At 42.4% G+C, this 21,783-nt stretch overlaps 2 protein-coding genes across 4 annotated transcripts; both read left to right on the top strand.

Moving 5' to 3' along the window:
- Positions 1–598: 598 nt before the first annotated feature.
- nap1l1 (nucleosome assembly protein 1-like 1) lies at positions 599–14,992 on the top strand. Of its 3 annotated transcripts, XM_055055706.1 has the most exons (16): positions 599–706; positions 3,656–3,682; positions 4,900–4,988; positions 5,587–5,689; positions 6,627–6,768; positions 7,407–7,499; positions 7,621–7,749; positions 7,855–7,926; positions 8,022–8,161; positions 8,245–8,390; positions 8,475–8,494; positions 8,575–8,697; positions 9,399–9,431; positions 9,512–9,562; positions 10,714–10,750; positions 13,219–14,992. In XM_055055706.1, exons 2-15 carry the CDS (start codon positions 3,666–3,668, stop codon positions 10,717–10,719), a joined length of 1,164 nt encoding a protein of 387 aa, XP_054911681.1. In that variant the 5' UTR covers positions 599–706; positions 3,656–3,665; the 3' UTR covers positions 10,720–10,750; positions 13,219–14,992. The 3 variants fall into 3 exon arrangements, with proteins under 3 accessions (XP_054911681.1, XP_054911680.1, XP_054911679.1); XM_055055705.1 differs by lacking the exon at positions 10,714–10,750 and having other exon boundaries at positions 7,407–7,487; XM_055055704.1 differs by lacking the exon at positions 10,714–10,750.
- Positions 14,993–16,695: 1,703 nt separating this feature from the next.
- phlda1 (pleckstrin homology-like domain, family A, member 1) lies at positions 16,696–21,537 on the top strand. Its single transcript, XM_055055783.1, has 2 exons — positions 16,696–17,467; positions 19,050–21,537. Exon 1 carries the CDS (start codon positions 16,733–16,735, stop codon positions 17,426–17,428), a length of 696 nt encoding a protein of 231 aa, XP_054911758.1. The 5' UTR covers positions 16,696–16,732; the 3' UTR covers positions 17,429–17,467; positions 19,050–21,537.
- Positions 21,538–21,783: the final 246 nt, after the last annotated feature.

Raw genomic sequence — 21,783 nt, 5'->3', positions numbered from 1 at the left:
GTTATTTTGTTGAAATAAATCAACCGATGCTGGGTTGTGACTGATTCGCTCTGCAGGTCAGGTTCCAGAACAGCATGGGCAGCGAGCCATAAATACCTTAAATCATAACTTCCTGCATGAGATATAGGTTGGAATATTTTTTGCCACCACCAGCGGTGCTTCTTCTCTAACAACAAACCTTTGAGGCCTTCATACAACAGCTGGATATATGGTCCAAACAGGTGGAGCCCATCAGTCAATCAGAGGAATCCTGAAGGGGATTGGTTGCACCGTGATCATATGGTTCAGTGCATTGGAGTATGTGCTTAAAACATGACAAAATATGAAAAAGATTGAAGGGATGTGGACACTTCCGGTCCGCACAATCACGTTCTGATGTATTGATGGAAAAAGAAATGCTGAAATAAATAATAATAAAAAAAACGCTGAAGAAGAGCAATAAGCAAGGTTTTGTGTTTTCACATCAGCATCATTAATATGTCGATATGGAGGATGCTGGTTTTTGACGACGAATCTTCAGCCTCGGCCCTCCCATGAGCAGCGTTGCCTCGGCGACAGCGGGTTTACGTGATGACGTCGGATGTATATGAGCGCGGGCGGCGGGATCTCTCTCCCTTTTACCGCCATCGGAGCGGAGTCTCTTTCTTCAGACTACCTAACTGCGCAGCGCCGCTCGACCCGTTCATCCTCCGGCCGCAGAGCGAAGGTAAGCGACAGCGCCTGGGAAGGGCTCGGACGCCGACGCCCCAAACTTTCGCGTTGCCTGCAGAGTTCGGTTTTCAGTCAGCTGGCGAAAACGACGCCAGGGAGACGTTTACCGCTTTGCTAATGCTAGTCAGGACGAGATAGCGGCAGCAGCCATTGAGACAGGCGCCTCCATGATGCGATAACGTTATACGCCAGTAGAGGAATAAAACAACGGTTCTCCGTCTCTCTTTGTTTCACCGGAATGCTTTAACCAGTTGTTCCTCAACAAGACAACACGTTTGGGTGACTGCTGTAAGCTTCGACGTTTATAGCGTTTGTTGACACGTGTTTAGGGTTCTTGTGTTTTCGGAGTTAACGTTATGTTTTGGGTCTGTGATACTCCGGGTGGGTCGCGAGGAACTGAGCGCACGCGACGGCCGCCGGGAGTCTTGCGTAAGACAAAGGGGGTTAAAACGTGATATAGAGGACGCTTAGTAACTGGACCACATTATGTAGCCGGGACAGCCTGCCTGCCCGTCTGACTGAGATGTTCCTCCCACTTGTTTCGGGCTGAGTGGTCCGCATCAAGCTAGCAGCATAGAAGCTAGCTTAACTAGCCTGAATTAGTGGAGCTGCTCGGCGGCAGAAGCGGGAGGCCCGGCTGAAGTTCCACCGGGTAACACACCGGAGCTAAACACCGACCTGCATTTATAGGGTGACTCGTGCGTTTTTGGAGGATTTTTTTTTCATTTTATTCCCTTTAAGTCTAAATGTTGACACGCGCAGCCTCCCATCCGGGCTCAGACTTATGGTCTGGCAGACCTCAGCGTGCAACACGTGGTCGTGGCCGGGATTAGGAGGAGAACGGCTCTCCACAAAAGAAAAGTTGGGCCCAGCAATCCGCTGCTGCGGTTCTGTCCCTGAACATCTTTCTGGCGCACCGGGGTTCCACGGGAGGAGCTGGGCCAGGAGGGCCTCTGCTGCCTCGGAGACCCGATCCCTGGATTAACCGGATGATGATAGATTGATGGATCTTTCTAACCAAACATTTAAATTTTTTAGTTTTTGATTAGATTTGTTCAATTTTGAAATGCTAAACCACTGTGGCTCGTTCTGACATAATGTTGACATAATTCTTTAAAAAAACCCTACTTTTTAATATAGCACTTGGGCACATGTCACATTACATACACGTATACATGGAAGGGTACATTTAAAGTACATTAGGATGATTTTGGCTTACCGTGAATGAAAAGTCAAGATGAAGAGTGTCTGGGGGGGATCTGATTGCTCACATCTAGTTTTTTTTAATTTTTCAAATAAATGTCATTATACTGTCCAGGAATTTACTGTTCATTTATTTACAGGACAAAAAAACAAAACATGTGGACACCAGCAGATGACATGGCTGCCAGATTAATCAGTGGAGATACTTAAAATTATTCTTCAAATCACTGGTTCTGTGCCTCTCCCTGCATCTTGCTGCCCTAATGAAAGGCCACATTTAACTCACCCTGAGTGAACCACTGAGCAATAAATGTCAGTTTTTCTCCATGAGATGGTTAAATTGGTATTTGGTGGGATTTCAAGTCTTGATAATCTTATATGGGATTGACAGTCCTTTTGAGGATGCTTGTGAGACCTTTTGTTTTCTACTTTACTTCTTCCTTCCACTCAACTTTCTTTTTTTACACGCTCAAACCCACACACTTGGGGACCAAGTGCATCTTTAAAATAAAAACCTGTGACTGCATCTTGCTTCAGCTGCAGGTCTTGGGATGTGGACTCTGAAATCAGGCTTGTGACATTTCATTTACAGATTTGGTCAAACCCAGAACGTGGTTTGCTTGTTGTGGTAAGAGCATTGTTGTAGCAACTGTTTTTTTTAAATTATTTTTTAATCCTGAAGGCTAAAACAGCTTAATCAAAACAAAGATGTCCTCCATGTGATGGAAGAAGGCCAAACCGTGCCATCTCTGTCTGTATGGTAATCTATTCTTCCCAGCTCAAGTGGGAAACGAGTAAATGTGTAATGCTGTAAATGAAAGCTAATGCTAGTCGTGGATCTTATACTGACATGAGCATTAGCTACAAATGGAGACTTATGCAGAATTTTCTGGTTACATGGGCTCATACTGATGGTTCTCAGGATCTGTGTTGAGTGGGAAGGAACTTGACTGTTTACACTTTTTTTTTTTTTTGCCCTCCGGGCTAAAATATAATTTAGAATTAAAGTGAGCATTCTTGAGTATTTCTCCAGCATCCATACAGACTCCAGATATTTCCAGGCAGGTTTTCTCTGAACAGAAAGAAAAGACTTTGATCTCTTCATTGCATGCAACCTGTCTGTGGGAAGCACTGCGACTCCTGCCTCCATTTAATCCTCCTGAACGAGGCTTCTTCTTCTTCATGCTCGCTGATTGTCATGCAGATATTCTTTAACAACATATTTCTGCAGCGACTGTCATCTGACGGTGAAGTCTGTACATCCGCCAATCGTTTGCGTGCATCTAATAAGAGTTGAATAGAGATGTGCACCGATAAGGTTTTTCGTGAAGACACCAATTTTGTATTTATTTATTTTTTAAAACTACATGTACGACTTTGTAAGTATAGCCCCAAGAACAAGTGTTATAGTTCTCGTAAAGCATTCCCATTTGCTTGGTTCGGACATTGGTCACAAAATAAAGTTATGCATAATTAAAATACACACATTTAATCATACTTTAAAATTTATTGACCTCATTGATCAAACGAGAAAAAACAAACAAACAATAAAATGAATAATTGCAGCAGTACAGTGTTGGAGGTTCTTTAGTGGCACTGACTGGAATTTAACATGAGAAATGGTAAATCATAATTCTTATAAGGAATTTTCCATAGTAAATGATGCAACAAATAGCCGTCCTCATCACGCATAAAATGTTTTAGCAAAACACTTGACATTGTTTTTCTTTTCCCTCTGCAGTATCGTCAAGATGGCAGACATCGACAAGTGAGTGTTGATCATCGTTTGACCCTCTTTGCTTTTTAATCCATTATTTTTCAGAAGGTTCTTTTGGCTTATTTTGTTATAAATTAAAAGAAGCAAACATGCATCACCTCAAACAAAAAAGTATGAAAATGTAGCACAACCATATAATGACTAATGACCAATTCTGCTATATTTGAAGTTAATTTGAAAGTGTTTGCATATGAATGGGAAATCATTTGTTTATGAAATCTCCCTAATATTCGCACTAGATTAACTGTAGCTCTGAGTTTTCTTGCCAAATTCGAGCTTGACTATAGCATCTTTTGGCCTGAATGAGTTTAGTTTTATCCTTGACAAATTTCTCCCAAAATGTCCCCCCTGATTTATTTGGGGTCATTTAACACCTGCTGACATTAGATTCCGGTGTGGTCTGCATAACTTCACCTCTAGAGGGCAGTGTTGCCAACCAGTTCTGCTGGCTATCACCACACATAAGGGTTTTATTTTTTTTCTAACATTTGAGCGACGGTGACTGTGATCTGTCAAGAGCCGAGAGCTGTTCGGCGAATGTCAGCCGTCACCGTTGGGACATATCCGTCTCCCTGACACCAGGGATTGATTATTTCTCACCCCAGGCTGCAGAGGGGCTAAGCCGTTTTGAAGCAAAGTGTTGGAGCTCAAAACATGCTGCCCTCTGCAGGATAAGCAACAGAATTATCACTCATTTTTAGAATCGTTTCCGCTCGGGCTGAAACGATTAATCGTCTAATCGATTGAAGCAACTACAGTTATTCTAAAATACTTTCTGAAAGGGCCGAAAAGATTAATCGATTGAAATAACTACTATCAACACAAATATGAAATCGTTTTTTTTTTTTTTTTTTTGGGGGGGGGCTGAAATGATTGTGATTGGAATAATCAAAAAATTTTGTAATTATTAATTGTTGATATACAAAGGCAAAGGCCATTTGGTGGAGGACAAAAAAAGATTTTAATTATTTGTTTGCATGTTTTAATCCATGTCTAATATATAAAAAATTTGTTTGAAAATGAAGGATCTGTAGAATTATTAAAATAAAAATTAGAATAATCAATTAATCAGCCTTTAAAATAATCGCTAGTTTCTGCACGTGATGACGCTGCACTGTCAGTTTACCTGCTGAAATGTGTTCTGTGGAGTGGAGGATTGTGAAGTGTGTGTGTTTTGGCTGACCGCCGTCTCTCTCCCCCCGGAGCAGCAAAGACCAGGCTGAGATGGACCCAGCAGACATGGAGGACGTAGAGGATGTGGAGGAGGAGGAGACCGGAGAGGACGAGAACAGCAAAGGTTGGCTTTCAACCGCAACAACCTACTTCTCGTGTTGGGAGTGAATTACTGCCATGTTAAAAAAAAAAAAAAATGCCAGCGTAGCAGTCGTGTACTTCTGTTTAAACCTAGCATGACGCGCTAATCCTCTTTATTTTGGATGTTGCCGATGTTCATACATTTCCTTTGATGCCCCCAACGCGCTGCTTCCTGTGGAGAGAAACGCTGCTTCTGCCTCGTCCAGTTCAGACTGCTTCTGCGTGTAATCTGCAAGCTTAGAATGCTCTCCCTCTTATACACACACACACACACACACACACACACACACACACACACACACACAATCCAGAGTCCCTCTTTCAGGTTGTTGGAGCAGTGAGGTGATGGGAACTTAACCAGCAGCTTTGTTTTCTAGTCTATGCCAGTTGTGTTGACGAACAGTTTCATCATCTCCCAAACAGCAGTTTGTTTTTTGTTTTGATCTCGTTTGGTTCCCTAAACCTGTCAAAAACGTCATGCTCTGAGTGAACTCAAAATGGCAACAGCAGGCAGTGCTCCTGAAAACAACAGAGTAGATGCATGTATAATTTTTTTTCTTTTTAAATCTGTTTGCTTGCAGCTCGCCAACTCACTGTGCAGATGATGCAGAACCCACAGATCCTGGCTGCGCTGCAGGAAAGGCTGGACGGCCTCAACGGCTCCCCGTCAGGATACATGGAAAGGTGGGAGACTCTGCTTTTCCCAGTGGTGAACGCTGTGAAATATGTAGAGCACTCTCGCATTTATAATAATTAGATGATGATGCACACTGAGGCAGTCGCCAAAACACAGAAGACACACTAATCAGAACCAGAGTTATGTTGCTCTGATTTGTTATCAGCAGATTGGATGCAAACCCTTTTTTCTGTTCAAAATGTTACTCCTGATGGGAAATACAAAGAAGACAGCTCAGCTTCGGTTCTCCTCACCTAATAAGTTTTCCTAAAGCAGAACTGACCCCAAGTCTAATAGAACCCAGCTGTTTGGTTCTGTGGGAAAACATCTCTCTCTCTGTGCCGCCTCCTGCTCCCCTCCTCAGCTGAACCCCCAGCCAGCAGCTCTTTGATCAGCATGTCGAGTGTTTGGCAGTGGCCAGTGAACTCACCAGTTCCATCCCTGTACTGAGGAACCAAACACACTTCCTCGCCAGCATCGGGCCGGCATTTTAATTTGCTGCACAGCACAGAAGGCCCCTTCTGTACCGACTCTTTCCAGCTTTCAACTGAGTGGGCGGAGCTTCAGGAGCTTTAGATGGTGACATGAAGTAGATGGAGCAGCTGGTTGTAGCCCCCCCCTCCCTGGTTCTTTTCATGTTCCAGCCACAAAGTGGATTTGATGGAACAGCAGCTGTAATTACAGTAAATGTTTCTGCAGGTTGTTTCATAAAAACCAAAAGGTGACAATGTTATGTTGTAAATGTTAGCAACACATTAGCATATTGTTTGTGGAGTGACCTGCTTTGTTCCAGATGGCTGAATTTATTAAAAAAAAAAATATATATATTTTATTAAATCTGTAGAATTTCACCAGAAAATAGTTGGTAGTAAGGTAACAAAAGTTCTTTAAATGATTCAATAAAATAAATGCTGACTTCTCACACCACCTTTCTGCTCCCCACAGCTTACCGAAGGTCGTAAAGAGACGTGTGAATGCTTTGAAGAACCTGCAGGTCAAATGTGCCCACATCGAAGCCAAGTTCTATGAAGAAGTTCATGAACTGGAGAGAAAGTACGCAGCGCTCTACCAGCCCCTCTTTGACAAAGTAAGTTGGTTTCTCTCTTCACATGTGGCGTTGCTGAACCCATAGCTTTGTGTTCAGCGGGTCTGGAGACTCGGTTTGATTGGAAACCAAAGTTGCAACATTTGTTCCATTTTCATCTGCTGCGGTTCACCTTCACTTTGCACTGTCAAACAAGCCAAACCCTTTGAGAAATCTGTTCAACCCCTCGCCTGTGAGTGGCGCTGCACCAAGAACTCCTGAAATCACATGAAAAGCATCAGCTTCAAATGCTGAGGAATTTTCATTCTTCCTTGACAATAAATGCCTCCAACTCGATCCATTTTTTATTTATAAATAAGCCAAAACATTTTTTTTGTTTTGTTTTGCACCGTTTTGAGCTAAATGTAAGAAGCTTTCATGTAAAAGTAAAAATGAGTATTATTCAAAAAGTTCTACCTCTGTGCTTTAGTCAACAGGAAAAACACCACGTTGATTTGAAATATTCAGATTTTCTCAAAGAAAATTAGAATATTTAATCGACCAGTAAATCCTGACCAAATTCAACAATCAGGCCTGAAGTCACAAGTTTCCTCCTAAACAGGAAACAAGTTTACTTGAAACTACAACTAGTTATGCTCCCAACACCTGCTAACGTCTTCTTCCTGGCTTTTGTTTTGCAGAGAAGCGAGATAGTGACAGCAGCTTACGAGCCCACAGACGAAGAATGTGAGTGGAAGACCGATGAAGAGGAAGAGCTGACAGTAAGTAAGCAGGTACAGGTGACGTATACAGCCGCATGCTTCCTGTCTCCCTTCAATCCAGTCACAAATCAATGAAGACGAGAGGCTTGTCAATGCTTTGTTCTGTCGTGTTTTTTTTTCCTCTCTGGTTCAGGATGAGATGAAGGAGAAGGCCAAGTTGGAGGAAGAGAAGAAGGATGAAGAGAAGGAAAATCCCAAAGGCATCCCAGAGTTCTGGTTAACAGTATTCAAAAACGTGGACCTGCTCAGCGACATGCTGCAGGTACAGACAGGAAAATGGGTCACAAACCGTGCAAATATGATGGTTTTCTGCCACCTGCTGGCAGAGACTTGATGGTCCACTAAACTGCATCATTTCCTCTTTCAGGAGCACGACGAGCCCGTTCTAAAACATTTACAAGATATTAAAGTAAAGTTCTCCGATCCGGGACAGCCAATGGTGAGTAATCTTTATTTAGACAGTTAAAACCAGGAAGTGAAATGCTATGTTTTTTTTTGTTTGTTTATATCTGTGGTCTCTGTCTCTCTCTTCAGAGCTTCACATTAGAGTTCCACTTCGAACCCAACGAGTTCTTCACAAACACAGTGCTATCAAAAACCTACAAGATGAGGTCGGAACCGGATGAGAGTGACCCGTTCTCCTTCGACGGGCCGGAGATCATGAGCTGCGTCGGGTGAGCAGTCGCTCCTACTTTTGATTCTTGCAAAGAATGCTTTGTGTTTTACTGTTTAGGGTTTTTGTTTTTTCTTCCAACAGATGCACGATCGACTGGACAAAGGGAAAGAACGTCACGTTGAAAACAATCAAGAAGAAGCAGAAGCACAAGGGCCGCGGCACGGTGAGGACTGTCACCAAGACCGTCCCCAACGACTCCTTCTTCAACTTCTTCACCCCGCCTGAAGGTCAGAGGCGGCTTTTAAATTCGCTCATGGTTTTTTTGCTTCTGGTGGCTTCACACATCGCCTTTTTATTTTGTTTATATGCAGTTCCAGAAAACGGAGAGCTGGTAAGTGTTGCAGCGCGTCGTCTATCCAGCATCGGTGATGCTATTGTTTGGAGTGCGAGACATTGAGCGCTTGTCTTCAGGACGAGGACTCCGAGGCGATCCTGGCAGCAGACTTCGAGATCGGCCACTTCATTCGGGAGCGCATCGTACCGCGCGCCGTGCTCTACTTCACCGGCGAGGCCATAGAGGACGACGACGATGACGTGAGTGTTCTCTCCATCAGGACTGGGCCAAAAGACTTAAAAATAAAACCTCGCACTTTTGTTTCTTTTCATATTACATCAGACGTACATAATAGTTTTGGTTGCTTTCTTTTCTTAACAAGAAATGACAGAAAATATTTCCAAAAAGTGGCTTTTATTTCATTCATGTGTTCTGTGAGTTGGTCGACGGAGTATCAGGGCCAGGCTGTAAGAATTTTTAAAGACAAGAATTAAAATTTATACCAAAGTACAACTTGACAAGATGCTCAATATTCCTCATTTTAATTTTTTATTTTATTTTAACTTTTGGGCTTTTCATAAAATTACAATTTTTATTATGCTTTTATTGAGACTTTATTCTTTTATTTTGACTTTATTGTTGCATGACTTTTCTTTTGTAATTAAAAATAAAGACAAAGCCTTTCTCTAATACTTTCATCATTGGCCTGAAATCAAAAACACAAGATGGCCGCCCTGGCTGCACTCATCACTCTGAATTATAGAAAACCCCACAAGTGAATTGGTAGTGGGGGGGGGGAAAAGAAAGGGAAAAAAAATCTAAATTTTCCAAAATATTTGATCAATTGATAAAATCAATTTATCACCCAACCTTTACCCTTTAACACGGTAAAAGATTTTTGGTTTTATTGTAGCTGCACGGCTCTGAATCTAAAGCATTTCTTCTTCTTCTCCCGTTCCAGTACGATGAAGAGGGTGAAGAAGCAGATGATGAGGTAAACATGGTGTTAAAGAGCTGAAATGAGGCGAGTTCTGAAGCAGAGTTGCTCACGTAAAGCTGCTTCTCTCCAATCAGGAAGGCGAGGAGGAGGCCGACGAGGAGAACGACCCCGACTACGACCCCAAGGTAAGCTCGCGAGAGCACGCCGTGATGACTTCCTCTAAAGAGTTCTGGTGTCCTGAGAAAAGACCTTGCTCAGCAGTTCCCTGCTGTCGGCTCAGGACGCTCCAGGCAGAAGGCTAGCCGCAGCTAGCGCTGCACCCGATCTCGCTGCAGTGCACTTTTCACATTCCTCAGGGGTCCTGAGCCGCAGCAGGAGAACAGCTGTCCTCCCAACACTTTTCAGATCTCAGCATACAGAATACACTGTCAAATTCAGCTGATTCACAACCACTTTATCTGTGGTTTCCCTCTGAAAGACATGAATATAAAAGCTTTTTTTTTTCTTTCCTCCTCTGCATTTCATCTTTTTAAGAGTCGCTTAAAACTGAATGCTGCATGCCAAAACTAAAATGATAAAAATAACATGACTAGTATCCTTTTAAATAGGAAGTGTAAGGCTTAAGTCATCCTAGTTGGTGTATTTTAAGTGGTTAGTTCTGTAAGTGCTAAAGTTGATTTTTTTTTTAATATATATATATATATTTCCTTTGCATAATGTTGAACAATTACAATTTAGCACTATTTTCATATCCAAAATCCTTAAAATTAATTTTTAATGTCCATGTTGTCTGATTTAGGAAGTGCTGTCTTGTTTCCATAATTATTTTGATTTTATGTCATTTTGAGATTTTTTTTTTATAATTCTGATGATCGTAGCTCACAGCTAATGAAACCCCAAAATTCAGTTTGTTAGAAAATTAGAATCTCAAAAAAATTGTCAATTGTCCTTGAGATCCAGTGCCTGGGGAAAAATTCTAACGTTCATCCTTTCCTCACATTTTCTACCACACTTTTTCCTTCCACTCATTTTTCCATCAAAATTAAGCAGTGATGTGAACTGCTTATTTTTCTAAGAAACTGAATTCTGGGTTTTATATTTTAATGGTTGAAACAAACCAATGGCTGGTGTAGCTCTGTACAGAGCAGGCAGTTTGCAGGGATGCTTCACGGCTCTGATCCGTTTTCTGTAGCTCTTATCTCTGCTTGCTCCTGAGCTCCAAGGTCTTTTGTATTCTGCTGGTTGTGCTTTAGATTTGTTTCCTGTTCATTAATGTTTTTTCATCTTCAGTTACTTGCATCTTTTGTCAGCTACTCTTTAAATTTTTCCTCACTAGGTTTAAATGGTGACTATAGACAAATAACCCTATCCTGGTAGGTACAGCTTGCGATTTGTCAGCTTACTACCATCAACCCCCCCCAAACCCCCCTTCCCTGCCCACCACCCTGCCACTTTATTAATTAATTTATTTTTGTTTTAAATATGGCTTTCCTCCTTTTGGTTTCCATCCGCCGTCTCTTTGCACTCCCCTCCCGCTCCTCCGCCGCCGTCCTGCACTTGACCAAAAGTACTAATCCACCAGTTTGTTGTTGGATTTAATTTTTATTTTTAATTTTTATTTTTTTGTTTGTTTAACCCATGAGATCAGCATTTACACCTGTACCATTTCTGTGTGTTGAATCTTGTCCAGCCCTCTCCTCTCCTGTTTGCTTATTTTTGTTTTTGCTGTGGTGAAATTCTGGTTTCCACAAACACCCAGAAAGGTTGTAGGTGACCACCAATTCCATTTTGTTGGTGCCCATGAAAGATGTGCAGCAAAAACAAACCTGGAAGTTAATGTTTTATTGCAATAGCGTCATCTCACTGAAAAAAAAAATGTAGAAAACTGGCTTTAGAAAACGAGGCTGCCCAACACTTTGTGCAATCTGTCACTTTTTAAATTTTCATTTTGTGATTTGTCCTTTTTAACCTTATTAGACTGCTTGGCGTCATGAACTAGTCAAAATATGAGTAAATAAAAATCTGGTGGCCTCTGACCGCAAACGCGCACTAATGGATCACCGCTGGGTCTTTTGTACCAGGATCATGATCAAACCAACACAAAATGGACTGACCATGACTCTTGTCCACAAACCAAGCATCCAGTAAAAATCTAATTTTCCTAAGTTGGAGAAGGTGTCCATAGACCCTAAGACTTGGTCTTTAAAAACATGCAGACCTCTTCATTCTGTAATGAGGTGGATGAAGTTCTAAGTATCTGCTATCATACCTTTGCTAACTAGCTAGCTTTTTTTCCCGTCTATTATTGGTAAATCCAAATTTATCAGCAGCTGACTGACGGTTTTTGTCACTGGTTTGCTTTTGTTCCCAGCCTCAGTGCAATAGACAAGGATCTGCTAACCATCTCCTATGTTGTAGTTTTGATCTCGAGTTTTATTCAACGTCGTATTAAAGTCTCAAATTTGACTTGATGAAACCTGCACAGTGAGATGGTGCTTCTGCTACTGAAGTTTAATCTGAATGCTGTATACACATCTTAACCAGGGGTGCCAATAAATGTGACAAAGTATTTGGTGTCTGACTGCCCATTAACATGTCATTTGTTGTCTTACGCTACATGCTAATCTGCTTTAATGTCACACATGACGGCTAAATTATTTCAGGTCACCTTAAGATGTTAACCTGAGAATTAGACGTTAGTCAGCAGTAATCATGTGCTTTCCATAATGAGATTTTAAAAAAGTAATTACATTGCTGTCAGAGCTGATTGCACAGATACCCAAACCAAAGTGTTATGGGACATTAGTTCTGTTTGGGAATTCTTGGTTTCTGTATCCTGAGATGTGAAAAGGATTTCAAGTTTAGTTTCTGCTGCTGCGTCACATTGACCAAATAAGCTACAAGCAGAATTGGAGGATTGTTTTTGACCTCGATTGTAGTTTTATCTGAGTAAAAACATAGATTTTCTGTATTTTTATGAGAAATCAGAAAATTTTGATTTGTCAGCTTTTAAATGTACCCAGTTATAAAAAAAAATTAATGCAGAGATTCTGCACTTTTCTGTCGACAGTCATGGTGAAAATTTTAATAAAAATGAAGCCCATCAAAGGAATTTTGGGGGCTTTAAATTGTTTGTAAAACAGGCAGGCTGCTTCTTTTAACACCATTATACAGAATGAGGAAGAGGCCAAGTGACCAGGGTCCAAACCAGACACTGCATGTTAGTGGCATCATACCAGATCATCACTCGTCACAGTGGTGACGAGTGATGATCGGGACTTGTTTTGCCTCCAAAGGATTTAGGATGCTAGAAGTCCTGACCTGATGCTCCTCAGCCACCAGGCCAGACATGAATGCCTCTCTAGCGTTAGAGATGCTAAACACAGCAGAATGACTGAAAAGAATAAAGTAACGCAGTGGCCCAGTTAAAGTCCAGACTTGAATCTTATTGAGGACCTTGCAAGATGGGACATGGTATGGTTTATGTTTAGAACCTTGTAAAGAGCAATCTTGTATTGATGCCCAACCACTTGCATAAAAAGAATCAAAACTTTGTGATGTAGTAGCAGAAAAAAAATCCATTGAATACGTTTCCATTGAAGGACTTTAGTTGCCGATATAGTTCTTTCACTGAGTGTCCTCATCGGTCTGAAAAGCCCCGAATCAGAACACCAAGTTCTTACAAGCCAAATAGACGCTGCTCACCATGACCGTCCTTCAGGCAGTGTGACCTCTACAGCTTCCAGCTGCTTGTTGACCATGGCTTCATGTGTAGGCTGTCTTACTGTCCCATGTACAGAGGCGTGGTCTTGACACCCCACCCTGTTGTGATTTGTTACAGAAGGATGGAACCCCCCCAGCTGAGTGCAGGCAACAGTGAGTCCTTGCCTGGCTGCGATGAGGATCAACTGCACTGTACTTGCTTCTCAAATAAAAAAGAAAAAAGGAAGAAAAAAAAACAAAACAAAAACATACAAATTTAAAAAAATAGTTACTTATCGCCTTATAATGTTTTGTATTTTTCTTGGTAGGGAATTTGAAGAAAAAGTTTCCAGATTTTTGTTACGAAACCAGTGGTAATATACTGCGAGCTGTTTGGCTCAATATACATGATATTTTACTAGACCTGTTTCCTCCTCGTCCTTCTCTGTACAATAGCTAGACGACAGGAAACTGTCGCCCTCAAACAGCATGACCTTGTTTCTTCACCGCTAAACTAGTTTGGGTTCTTGTGAAGTTTTTTGGATGTGTTTGCTCTTAGACAACAGCTGTGGTTTAGACTGCAACGTAGTGGCATCAATTCACACCACACCCATCCCCTTCCTGTTGTCCCCCCCTTTCCACCAATGTCCAGGTTAGTTGGTTCTGGCTGTCCCAGGTGTTTTTTTTTTCTTATTATTAATGACGCCTTGAACGCACTTGAACTAGCACTGTAGCATTGCCAACATCAAACACAGGACCTGCAACTTGGGTGTTCATTCTCGTTTGCCCAACTTTTACTATTTCTCCCCAAAACGGACGCCAAAGTTGTCTGCCTACCAGAAGCGGCTCATCCTCAAGGTTTTCCCTCTCGATACATTCCAGTAAGCAGACTGGCTCAACGACGAACCTCTTGGTCTGGCGCTGTTCGACTGGACGGACTGTTAAAATAGATAAACCCCCATTGCTTGTGTTGACCTCCTTGCTCCTAGGGCTCGGCACAAGCCCAGTTGAATCTCTCGAACATTCCAGGGATTTCTTTTGAGTAAGGACTTGGCAACCTGTCCCATAACCTTGTGATACAGCTTTTCTTAGGCTCGCTGTGGCGTGGCTGTCGTCTATTATATTGCACTTTGTACTAGTGTGTGGTGTGCCAGTGGTGTCGCGTCATCAGTTAGCAGAGTATTCCTTGTAAGCAGCACTTTGTCACTCTGTCTAAAAGGACCAGAGGGGAAGATGGGCAGGTAATGACGCTCTGGAGAGCAGAAGTTGTTGCTCTGTGGATTTTTTTAGTGCATTTCCTTTCCTACAGAAAGAGGCACATTTTCAGAAGCTTTATCAAATCTTTGGGCAGATGTAGCACAGGGGATGAGCAAAGTGTTGGAGTCACCTACCCTTGCTACTATCCCCTGTTCATCACCCTGACCTCTTGTGTCGCCAACTTGTCCAGACTAAAGCCCAGCGGTTGAAGTCCTTTGTACATTTATTTAATTCACTGTGAAAGGGGGGAATTCACCCGGCCATCGTTTTGGCCAATGACCTTCCTCCGTCCCTGCTTCCACCTTCTTCCTTTTTTTTTTTTTTTTTTATTTTCTCCTACCAAGAATGCCACAGAAAGTATGTCAGAGCAATACTTAAAGCCAAGAAGGGACTATGAAGAGAAATCCTAGCCTGCCACCATCCTGGTGTCTTCAGATGTTGGTTGTGTTGGACCTTACCGTGTCCTCTGTGGAAAGCTGGGGGTATCTCTTATTCTGCAGGGAGCATTCACATCATATTCATTGAGAGAAGATACGACTGGGCCAATGTACGGTCACTCCTGAGCAGCTGTTGTCAAGGCGAAATGCTATGCTATAAAAATACTAATGTACTCAATACCTGTACGTGTATGTTCCTGAATAAATTGGTTAAACATGTCTCTTGTTTTTTTTTGTTTTTTGTTTTTTTCTTTGGAGATCCATTTGTTGGCATCATGAATGACAAAGGGAATATTTAGAGATAAATTGATTTCTTGTTGATTTTGAAATGCTGAAGCATACAAACTGAGTCTTTTCTGTAGGTTCAACAAAAACAAACAATAACTTTTTAGCATGATGCTAAGGAAGACCATAGAAGATGTCATGGTCGGACAAGGTGGAAACAAGGGTGGGTTGTCCCGTCAGACTCTGTAAAGGTGTTCGGGGTGACCCTACTGAACCACACACAGGGATCCATTTGATCCCATCTCTTAAGGCCCTTCTGCTCATCCAGCCTTCCCATATGGTAAAGCAGAAAAACGACATTTTTTGAACTGCTTTACTCATATCTGTATCAGAGTTACACCGTTAGTTTTATGGCCGATCTTTTAAAAGCATGACCTGCCGATTCCGATTTGGGTCGATGCGGAGGTAGATGAGATTGATTTAACAATCAAATCAATCAGCGGTCGCCCACAATTAAGGAAATGGGGAAGTGGATGGAGCAGGTTGTTTCTCACAGGAAGATCTAGAATGTTTGCTGCCTCCATTTCTCCTGGGACAAATTAGCTGCTTTAAGCTCTGGGTCAGGTCAAGAATCCACAACTTTTTGGCAAATTATAAAAAGTTATTTTAAACCATGAAATGAACACACCTTGATCCATGGTGAATGTGAATCGTCTATTGCTGAACTTATTTGGGGACGAAATGGTGACGCCTTCTACAGGACGTTTTGTACCATTCATGGAAAGATTTGATGACCGCTGATTAAAGTTAACATTCCAACATCTATCCTGTCTCATGGAAGAAAATTTGATTACTGCTATTAATCTGGTGCCACCTTTTATACCAAGGAGACGATGTAATGCAACATTTTTTGGAGCAGAAAAAATACTTGGTGCTTAACGGCTCAGGAAAATGAACAGACATTTTCATCGGAATGTCAGAAAAAATGCAATTGAATTGCTGTCTGAAATTAGTCTCGATAGTGAAATGAATGAAAAATGTTCTGACAGACACCTATTTCTCAGATGTTTATTTGAAAATCTTCAGTTTTCAACAATGATAGAGAAATTTCTTAATAGAGTAAGTTGATTCACTGAAAAACATTTTCGTCCCCAATTTGGCCACATTTATTTACCTTTGCATAAAGTTTACTGTGGGAATATTTAGTACAGAAACTAGAGATGTGGAAGCTGTAAAGATCAGTACCAATATATTAAAAGAACAAAATCTTTAAGGAAAGCTGCTCTAAATCAGTTGTCAAATTTGAGTGAAATCGCTGTAAGTATATATATCAAAAACAACAGTAAGAAAAATCTTGAGCCCCTGTATTTATTTTTCGCGCTACATCCCGCCAGAGGGCGCTGCGGTGCTGTATTTCAAACACATGGGCACTTCATGAACTCTTGAGAGGTTTGCACTGGAAATGGAACATGACCAATAACAGCAACCAGAAAATATACCGTCAGAAAAGGCAGCAGTGATGCAATAAACTCGACATGGTGGAAGTGAGGTAGATTAGAACTACTAGTGATGGATGGATGGAAAACATCCTCGAGGATTCAAAATTGTAGTAAAAAAAAAAAGTCAATTTTCTCCTGCAAACTTTAAAAAGACAAGCAAAAAACAAATCTCAGGGGAGTGAAGATGGAGGTCTCGCTGTGCGGTATAAAGGGGAGTCTTGATGACCGGGCTTCCATGGTCTCGGGGGGCTTCACTCTACTCAGAGGGGCGGTGCACTTCTCCAGACCCCTCCCGCCCCCAAAAGCCGCTCCGCAAACAGTGACCGGCAGGCAGACTGCGAGTCAGGCGCTCCTTCCACATCCAGCAGCCGCAGCTGCATCCCATGCCCGCAGCCTCTCCGGGATAGAGCGCCGTCGATCAAGCAGCGTCCGTGAGTCCGTCAGGCTGGAGGTCCGCAGCGGTCGGCCGAACATGCTGGAGAACGGGAGGAAGGTGTACAAGGAGGGTCTGCTGGAGAAGCGGAGCGACGGGCTGCTGCAGCTCTGGAAGAAGAAGCACTGCGTCCTGACCGAGGAAGGCGTGCTGCTGCTGCCGCCCAAGCAGCACGATCACCCGCAGCAGCAGCACGGCGGCGGCGGCGGCGACACGGGCAGAGTCAAGGAGCTCCACTTCGCCAACATGAAGACGGTGGACTGCGTGGAGCGGAAAGGCAAGTACGTCTACTTCACCGTTGTCATGACGGAGGGGAAGGAGATCGACTTCAGGTGCCCGCAGGACGAGGGCTGGAACGCGGAGATCACCTTGCAGATGGTCCAGTACAAGAACCGCCAGGCGATCCTGGCCGTCAAGTCCACTCGGCAGAAGCAGCAGCTGCTCGTCGTGCAGATGCCCGGGCAGAAGACCGTCCGCAGTGCCCCGAGCGTGGCGTGACCCGCGGGGGGAAACCCACGCACCGGCGCGCCTTCAGCGGTAAGATACCGGGAGGAAGCGGAACTAAACAAGAAGCAGGCATGCCATACTATAAATGACAAGAAAGGCTTTTTTTGGCTCAATTTAATACTTGTTCAAAAAAAAAAAAGTCTAAAAGATATTTATTGAAACGGCTTACAAATGAAAAGTGCTGGAGGCCAAGTTAGTGACTGAAACCGCAGGAGCTCCTGAGGTGTTGCTGCGGAGAATAACTTCCAAATTTGCACCATGATGTAGTGCAGCTCTGGCTGCTCCACTCAGATTTCCACACACGTGGCTTTTCTGTGGCAGCAGCTGATTTGTGAGCTTCTAACACGACTTCAGTGGCGGTGTGTAGCAGTAAAAATAGAAATCAGTTGTGTTGAATGTTTTTTTTTAAACAGGAAGTCTGTTCAAGCGCCACATCGGCCCAATTTTGTTTTTCAAATAGGGCCGACCTTAAAGTTAAAGGGGGGCCCTGGGCTGGATTTGATTCAAGGCCCCACCAGCTAGCACAGCACAAGCTGTTTTTAGCTGACTCTAATGACATCACTATAAAATTATTTTCCCCTTTACTTATGGGATAATTTGATGTTCATACATTTTTTATTGTTCTCCATAAAGTACAATTGACAACAAAACAAGGTGTTTGTCTGTTGGAGCTTAAGGGCTCTTGGATCCCCCTGCTGGCTTGGGGGACCCTGAGCAGCTGCTTATTTGCTTATGTCTAATTTTCATCTTTACAAAAGTTTTCTGCTTAGTGAATATTTTCACTAAGCAATCTCATTCTTATCAGAGACATAACGTTTTAAAAATCTTGAAATATGTTCTAAAAAAAATTCAGAAAGTTAATCAATTCAGTGAAAGTTCAATTAGTCTAAATATGTTAGTTGTTAGTGTTAGCTGAACTAGAGCTGTTAGATGCAACTCATCCTTCCTAAAAACTGTACTCACCACAAGGGGGCGCCAATTCTCACTGACTAGAAAGGCTAACGCACAAAGTGATAGTTTAGAGTTTTAGAAGTAAAGCTCCACAATGTTATGTTTCCTTATCTCTTGACAGATGGCATTGCTCTTTTTTTAAAATTATTTTTTTAGAAACATGAATAAGTACTAAGTGCGGTGGAATGCCAGTTAGCAGCTAATCAGATGGGCACAATATTTCTGTGTATTTCCACTATTTAAAGCAAAAAAGGTGTCAGATCTTCACATTCCTATGAGACACATTGCTAGGCGTCATTGTGGTTGTTTCCCTGCTGACCTGTGGGCATGACCCCTGCTGGAGACATCAACCTTCCTGAAAGAGGTGTGACTCCTTGCTCAAACCACCTAGAGTTGAGGTGGTTGTTTTTTTATGTAGAAAACCATATCAGACACAACTATTGCCAATAAGTTTTGTAGTTTCACAATAGCCTTTGTCTGCTCTGCTCTACTGAGATCAGCAGTTTAATCTATGGTCATTAGGTCTATGGATTTTGTAATTACGCCTACCTTTGCTCTGTAACTGTAAAAGCGGTTCTATTGTTGTGCCCAGAGTGGGGTTTTCCCTTTCCTCTGCCTCTCTCTGCAAACCACAGTCAGTCTAATTGATTCTTATCTGCAGGTGAATTTGACACTCAGCCGAGGAAGACAATGAACCCAGGCTTCATCTCCCCCTGCTGCTGCCTCACCAAGCTCCATTGTCCAGGAGAACTGAACACCCCACACCCCAAGTCATGATGTGGTCTCCACACACCAGCCCTCCTTGACCCCCCACTCCTCTTTTCAGTACAGAGACTTGCTTCACAAAAGACTGATGGACAAAAAGCATGTGAGAAAACATCTGTATTCTACCGTGCAATGGGTTTCGTCCCTTATTTATTAGATGTGTATATATATTTTTTTATACATATATATCTATATATATATAAAAGAAAAAAAAAAGTCTGAATGTCAAGTGTGAGAGTCACTGGAGGTGAGCATTCGGTCGACTTGGACTATCTAACAGACTGGAACCTCGAGGGAACGTTTGGTGACGTTCCCTAAAGGTTACGAAGCCTGAAACTTTCAAGAGACGATGATGAGGGAAGTCTGGCCCGGCGACACGCCGCTCCTTCCTGTGGCTTTTAGGGAGCGTTCTCTCAACGTTCCCCAGGGTGGATGCTGTGTGTTAGTTGAACCAGCTCCTTATGGATAAGACGTGTCAATGCTTCTGGTTTTATTTTCTAACAGAGCCAAAGACTCATTTGATACATTTCTCTTGTTGCACAGTGTTTCCTCTCACTTCACTAAACATGTACAGATCGAGAAAATGATCGCGCTCAGCGGATTGATGGTTGTTTTTATATGCTTGATTTCGATGGTGTATTTTAGTGTTTCCATTGTGTGCTTCGATGGCTTTCCGCAACTTTATTTCGCTACATTTGTAAATTGAAGGGAAAGCTGTTGCTATGTTCTTAAGTGATGGGTGTACTCTGGCTTTTTAACCATGGACAATAGAGTTAAGGTGAACATTTTAAAAACTGAGCTGCTTCAGAGACCATTTCAATGCTTGGATTAAATCTTAGTGGAAACATAACATCAAATTAAATGCAGTTAGACCTCGACTGATCAGAACTACACCAGAATTGTCACAATCAGCAAAATAGTTGTCATGTCATGAGGCTTGTTGTTCCTCTGATTGGGAGATTTGGCCAAAGCTCGTTTTCTCAGCTATAGAAACTAGGAATTTATTGAAATAAGTTAGCGTCTGAGCGATGCGTTCGGGTTGTAGGCTGAAGTTGGAATTTTGACTTGGTAAATCAAAGGTTTCCAATTAGCTTGTTCTTGGCTATCTCATAGTATTAATTAAAAAAATGAATTGTTCAAACACAAGAGTGTGATTAGGTCCGACATGAAAGAGTAAAACTTCAAAATAGTGGTGCATGAATACACAATAGGGTAAGAATTGGCAATTGAGCAAAGTTTGCTATTTATGAAACTGTCACTTTTTGTTTTTCTTTCAGAACGTAGCTGTGCAGCCAGCTAATCTAACATCCTAGCTGTTTGATTTGGTAGCTTACCAGTAAATGTCTGTCAACAATCTGAGTGACAATCTGTATTGTCCAACAAGCTGTTTTTTGACAGTGTTGCTGTTGGTTGTTTGGCCAAATACTACGCTAAAAGCTATTAGCTTGGACTGCAATTTTCTATCCAGCAATGCCATTAGCCTTAACAACAAACACAGCGATGGGCAAATTTCACTTGGTTTTGAACGGATTGCATTTGTAGAACCATTTTGCTATAAAGCAAATTGCTGCCTAGCCAGCCAACATTTAGCTTGCCAACTATTTGGTGCCGGTTCCTCAAATCGGTGTGCTAACTCTGCTTCATAGCACTCCTGGTGTGACAGGATCCTAAATAACAGCATCATAATACAAGATGACAAAATCATTCTATAATATTGCTTTTTTGATCGGTTACAACAGGAAGAAGTTTTCCTGCTCTCTATAATTTAACCTCTTTACACCATCTTTCAAGTTGCCTCATGCTGATAAGTAGCAATATACTGATTACTCATAATTTGATCCAGATGGCTTTTGAATGACTCAAATAACAGAACAGCGACCATCGAATAAAAATGTAAGATTTGAGTGATTGCGAAAAGAAGGACACAACTATCCAAATTAGTCTCTGTTACAGCTCAGTTTTTGAATGTTTGGAAAGACTTCTGTGCTTAACAGACTGAAGGCACGGGAGAGTTTCTATGAGTACGAAAACGTACTGACGCATGTTAAGGTGGCGGTGCAGAGCAACAGTCAGAGCCACGTCTCAATCAGAGGCTTCAGAAATGTCCTGTGCTTCCAGCAGGACGTATTTTATCTCGCTGTGGCTCGTGACGTTTCCTCTTTCCTGGGCGGGTCTCCCACCGCTCACCAGCGTACCACAGTTAATCCGGCACATGCCTCTGTGTTGCTGTCATCCTCCACACAGGGCCAGAGCCGTGCCCTTTATCTGACGCGGCCCGACATGCCTTCCCGTTTTCATCATTCCGCACTGTTAGGAACCACTGTCCAATTTCTTATTTCCACGGAGATTTATTTTCATACCTCGAAAAGATACATTCCATTAAAAAAAAAAAGAAAAACTAAACCCGCCCAGCGTCTTGTGTGGTTTCTGTTTTTCTCCCGCAGCAGCAGATGAATGGCAGGACCCTGTGGCTCAATGGGGTCACGATAATGACCTGTTTAAGTGGCTCCCACTCAGTCAGTCTCCAGCCTTTCAATCCTTTACAGCCGCTGAACCGCTCACCCCGTGTTTCCTGGTCTAAATGTAGCCGCCACACAGAGAGTTGGATTTCACTGCCGCTCAGACAAACT

This window comes from Poeciliopsis prolifica, unplaced genomic scaffold (genome assembly GCF_027474105.1).
Source record: "Poeciliopsis prolifica strain line A6 unplaced genomic scaffold, Auburn_PproV2 SCAFFOLD042, whole genome shotgun sequence".
Lineage (NCBI taxonomy): Eukaryota > Metazoa > Chordata > Actinopteri > Cyprinodontiformes > Poeciliidae > Poeciliopsis > Poeciliopsis prolifica.
The sequence above is the reverse complement of the archived record's forward strand: the minus strand, read 5'-3'. Positions and strand labels throughout refer to the sequence as shown.

Bases quoted from the DNA above. Each gene is read 5' to 3' on its own strand.
- nap1l1 (XM_055055704.1), top strand. The intron at 7,927-8,021 runs GTGAGTAATCTT...CTCTCTCTTCAG, and splicing joins CCGATCCGGGACAGCCAATG to AGCTTCACATTAGAGTTCCA. The intron at 8,495-8,574 runs GTAAGTGTTGCA...GCTTGTCTTCAG, and splicing joins TTCCAGAAAACGGAGAGCTG to GACGAGGACTCCGAGGCGAT.
- phlda1 (XM_055055783.1), top strand. From the start codon at position 16,733: ATGGTCTCGGGGGGCTTCACTCTACTCAGAGGGGCGGTGCACTTCTCC.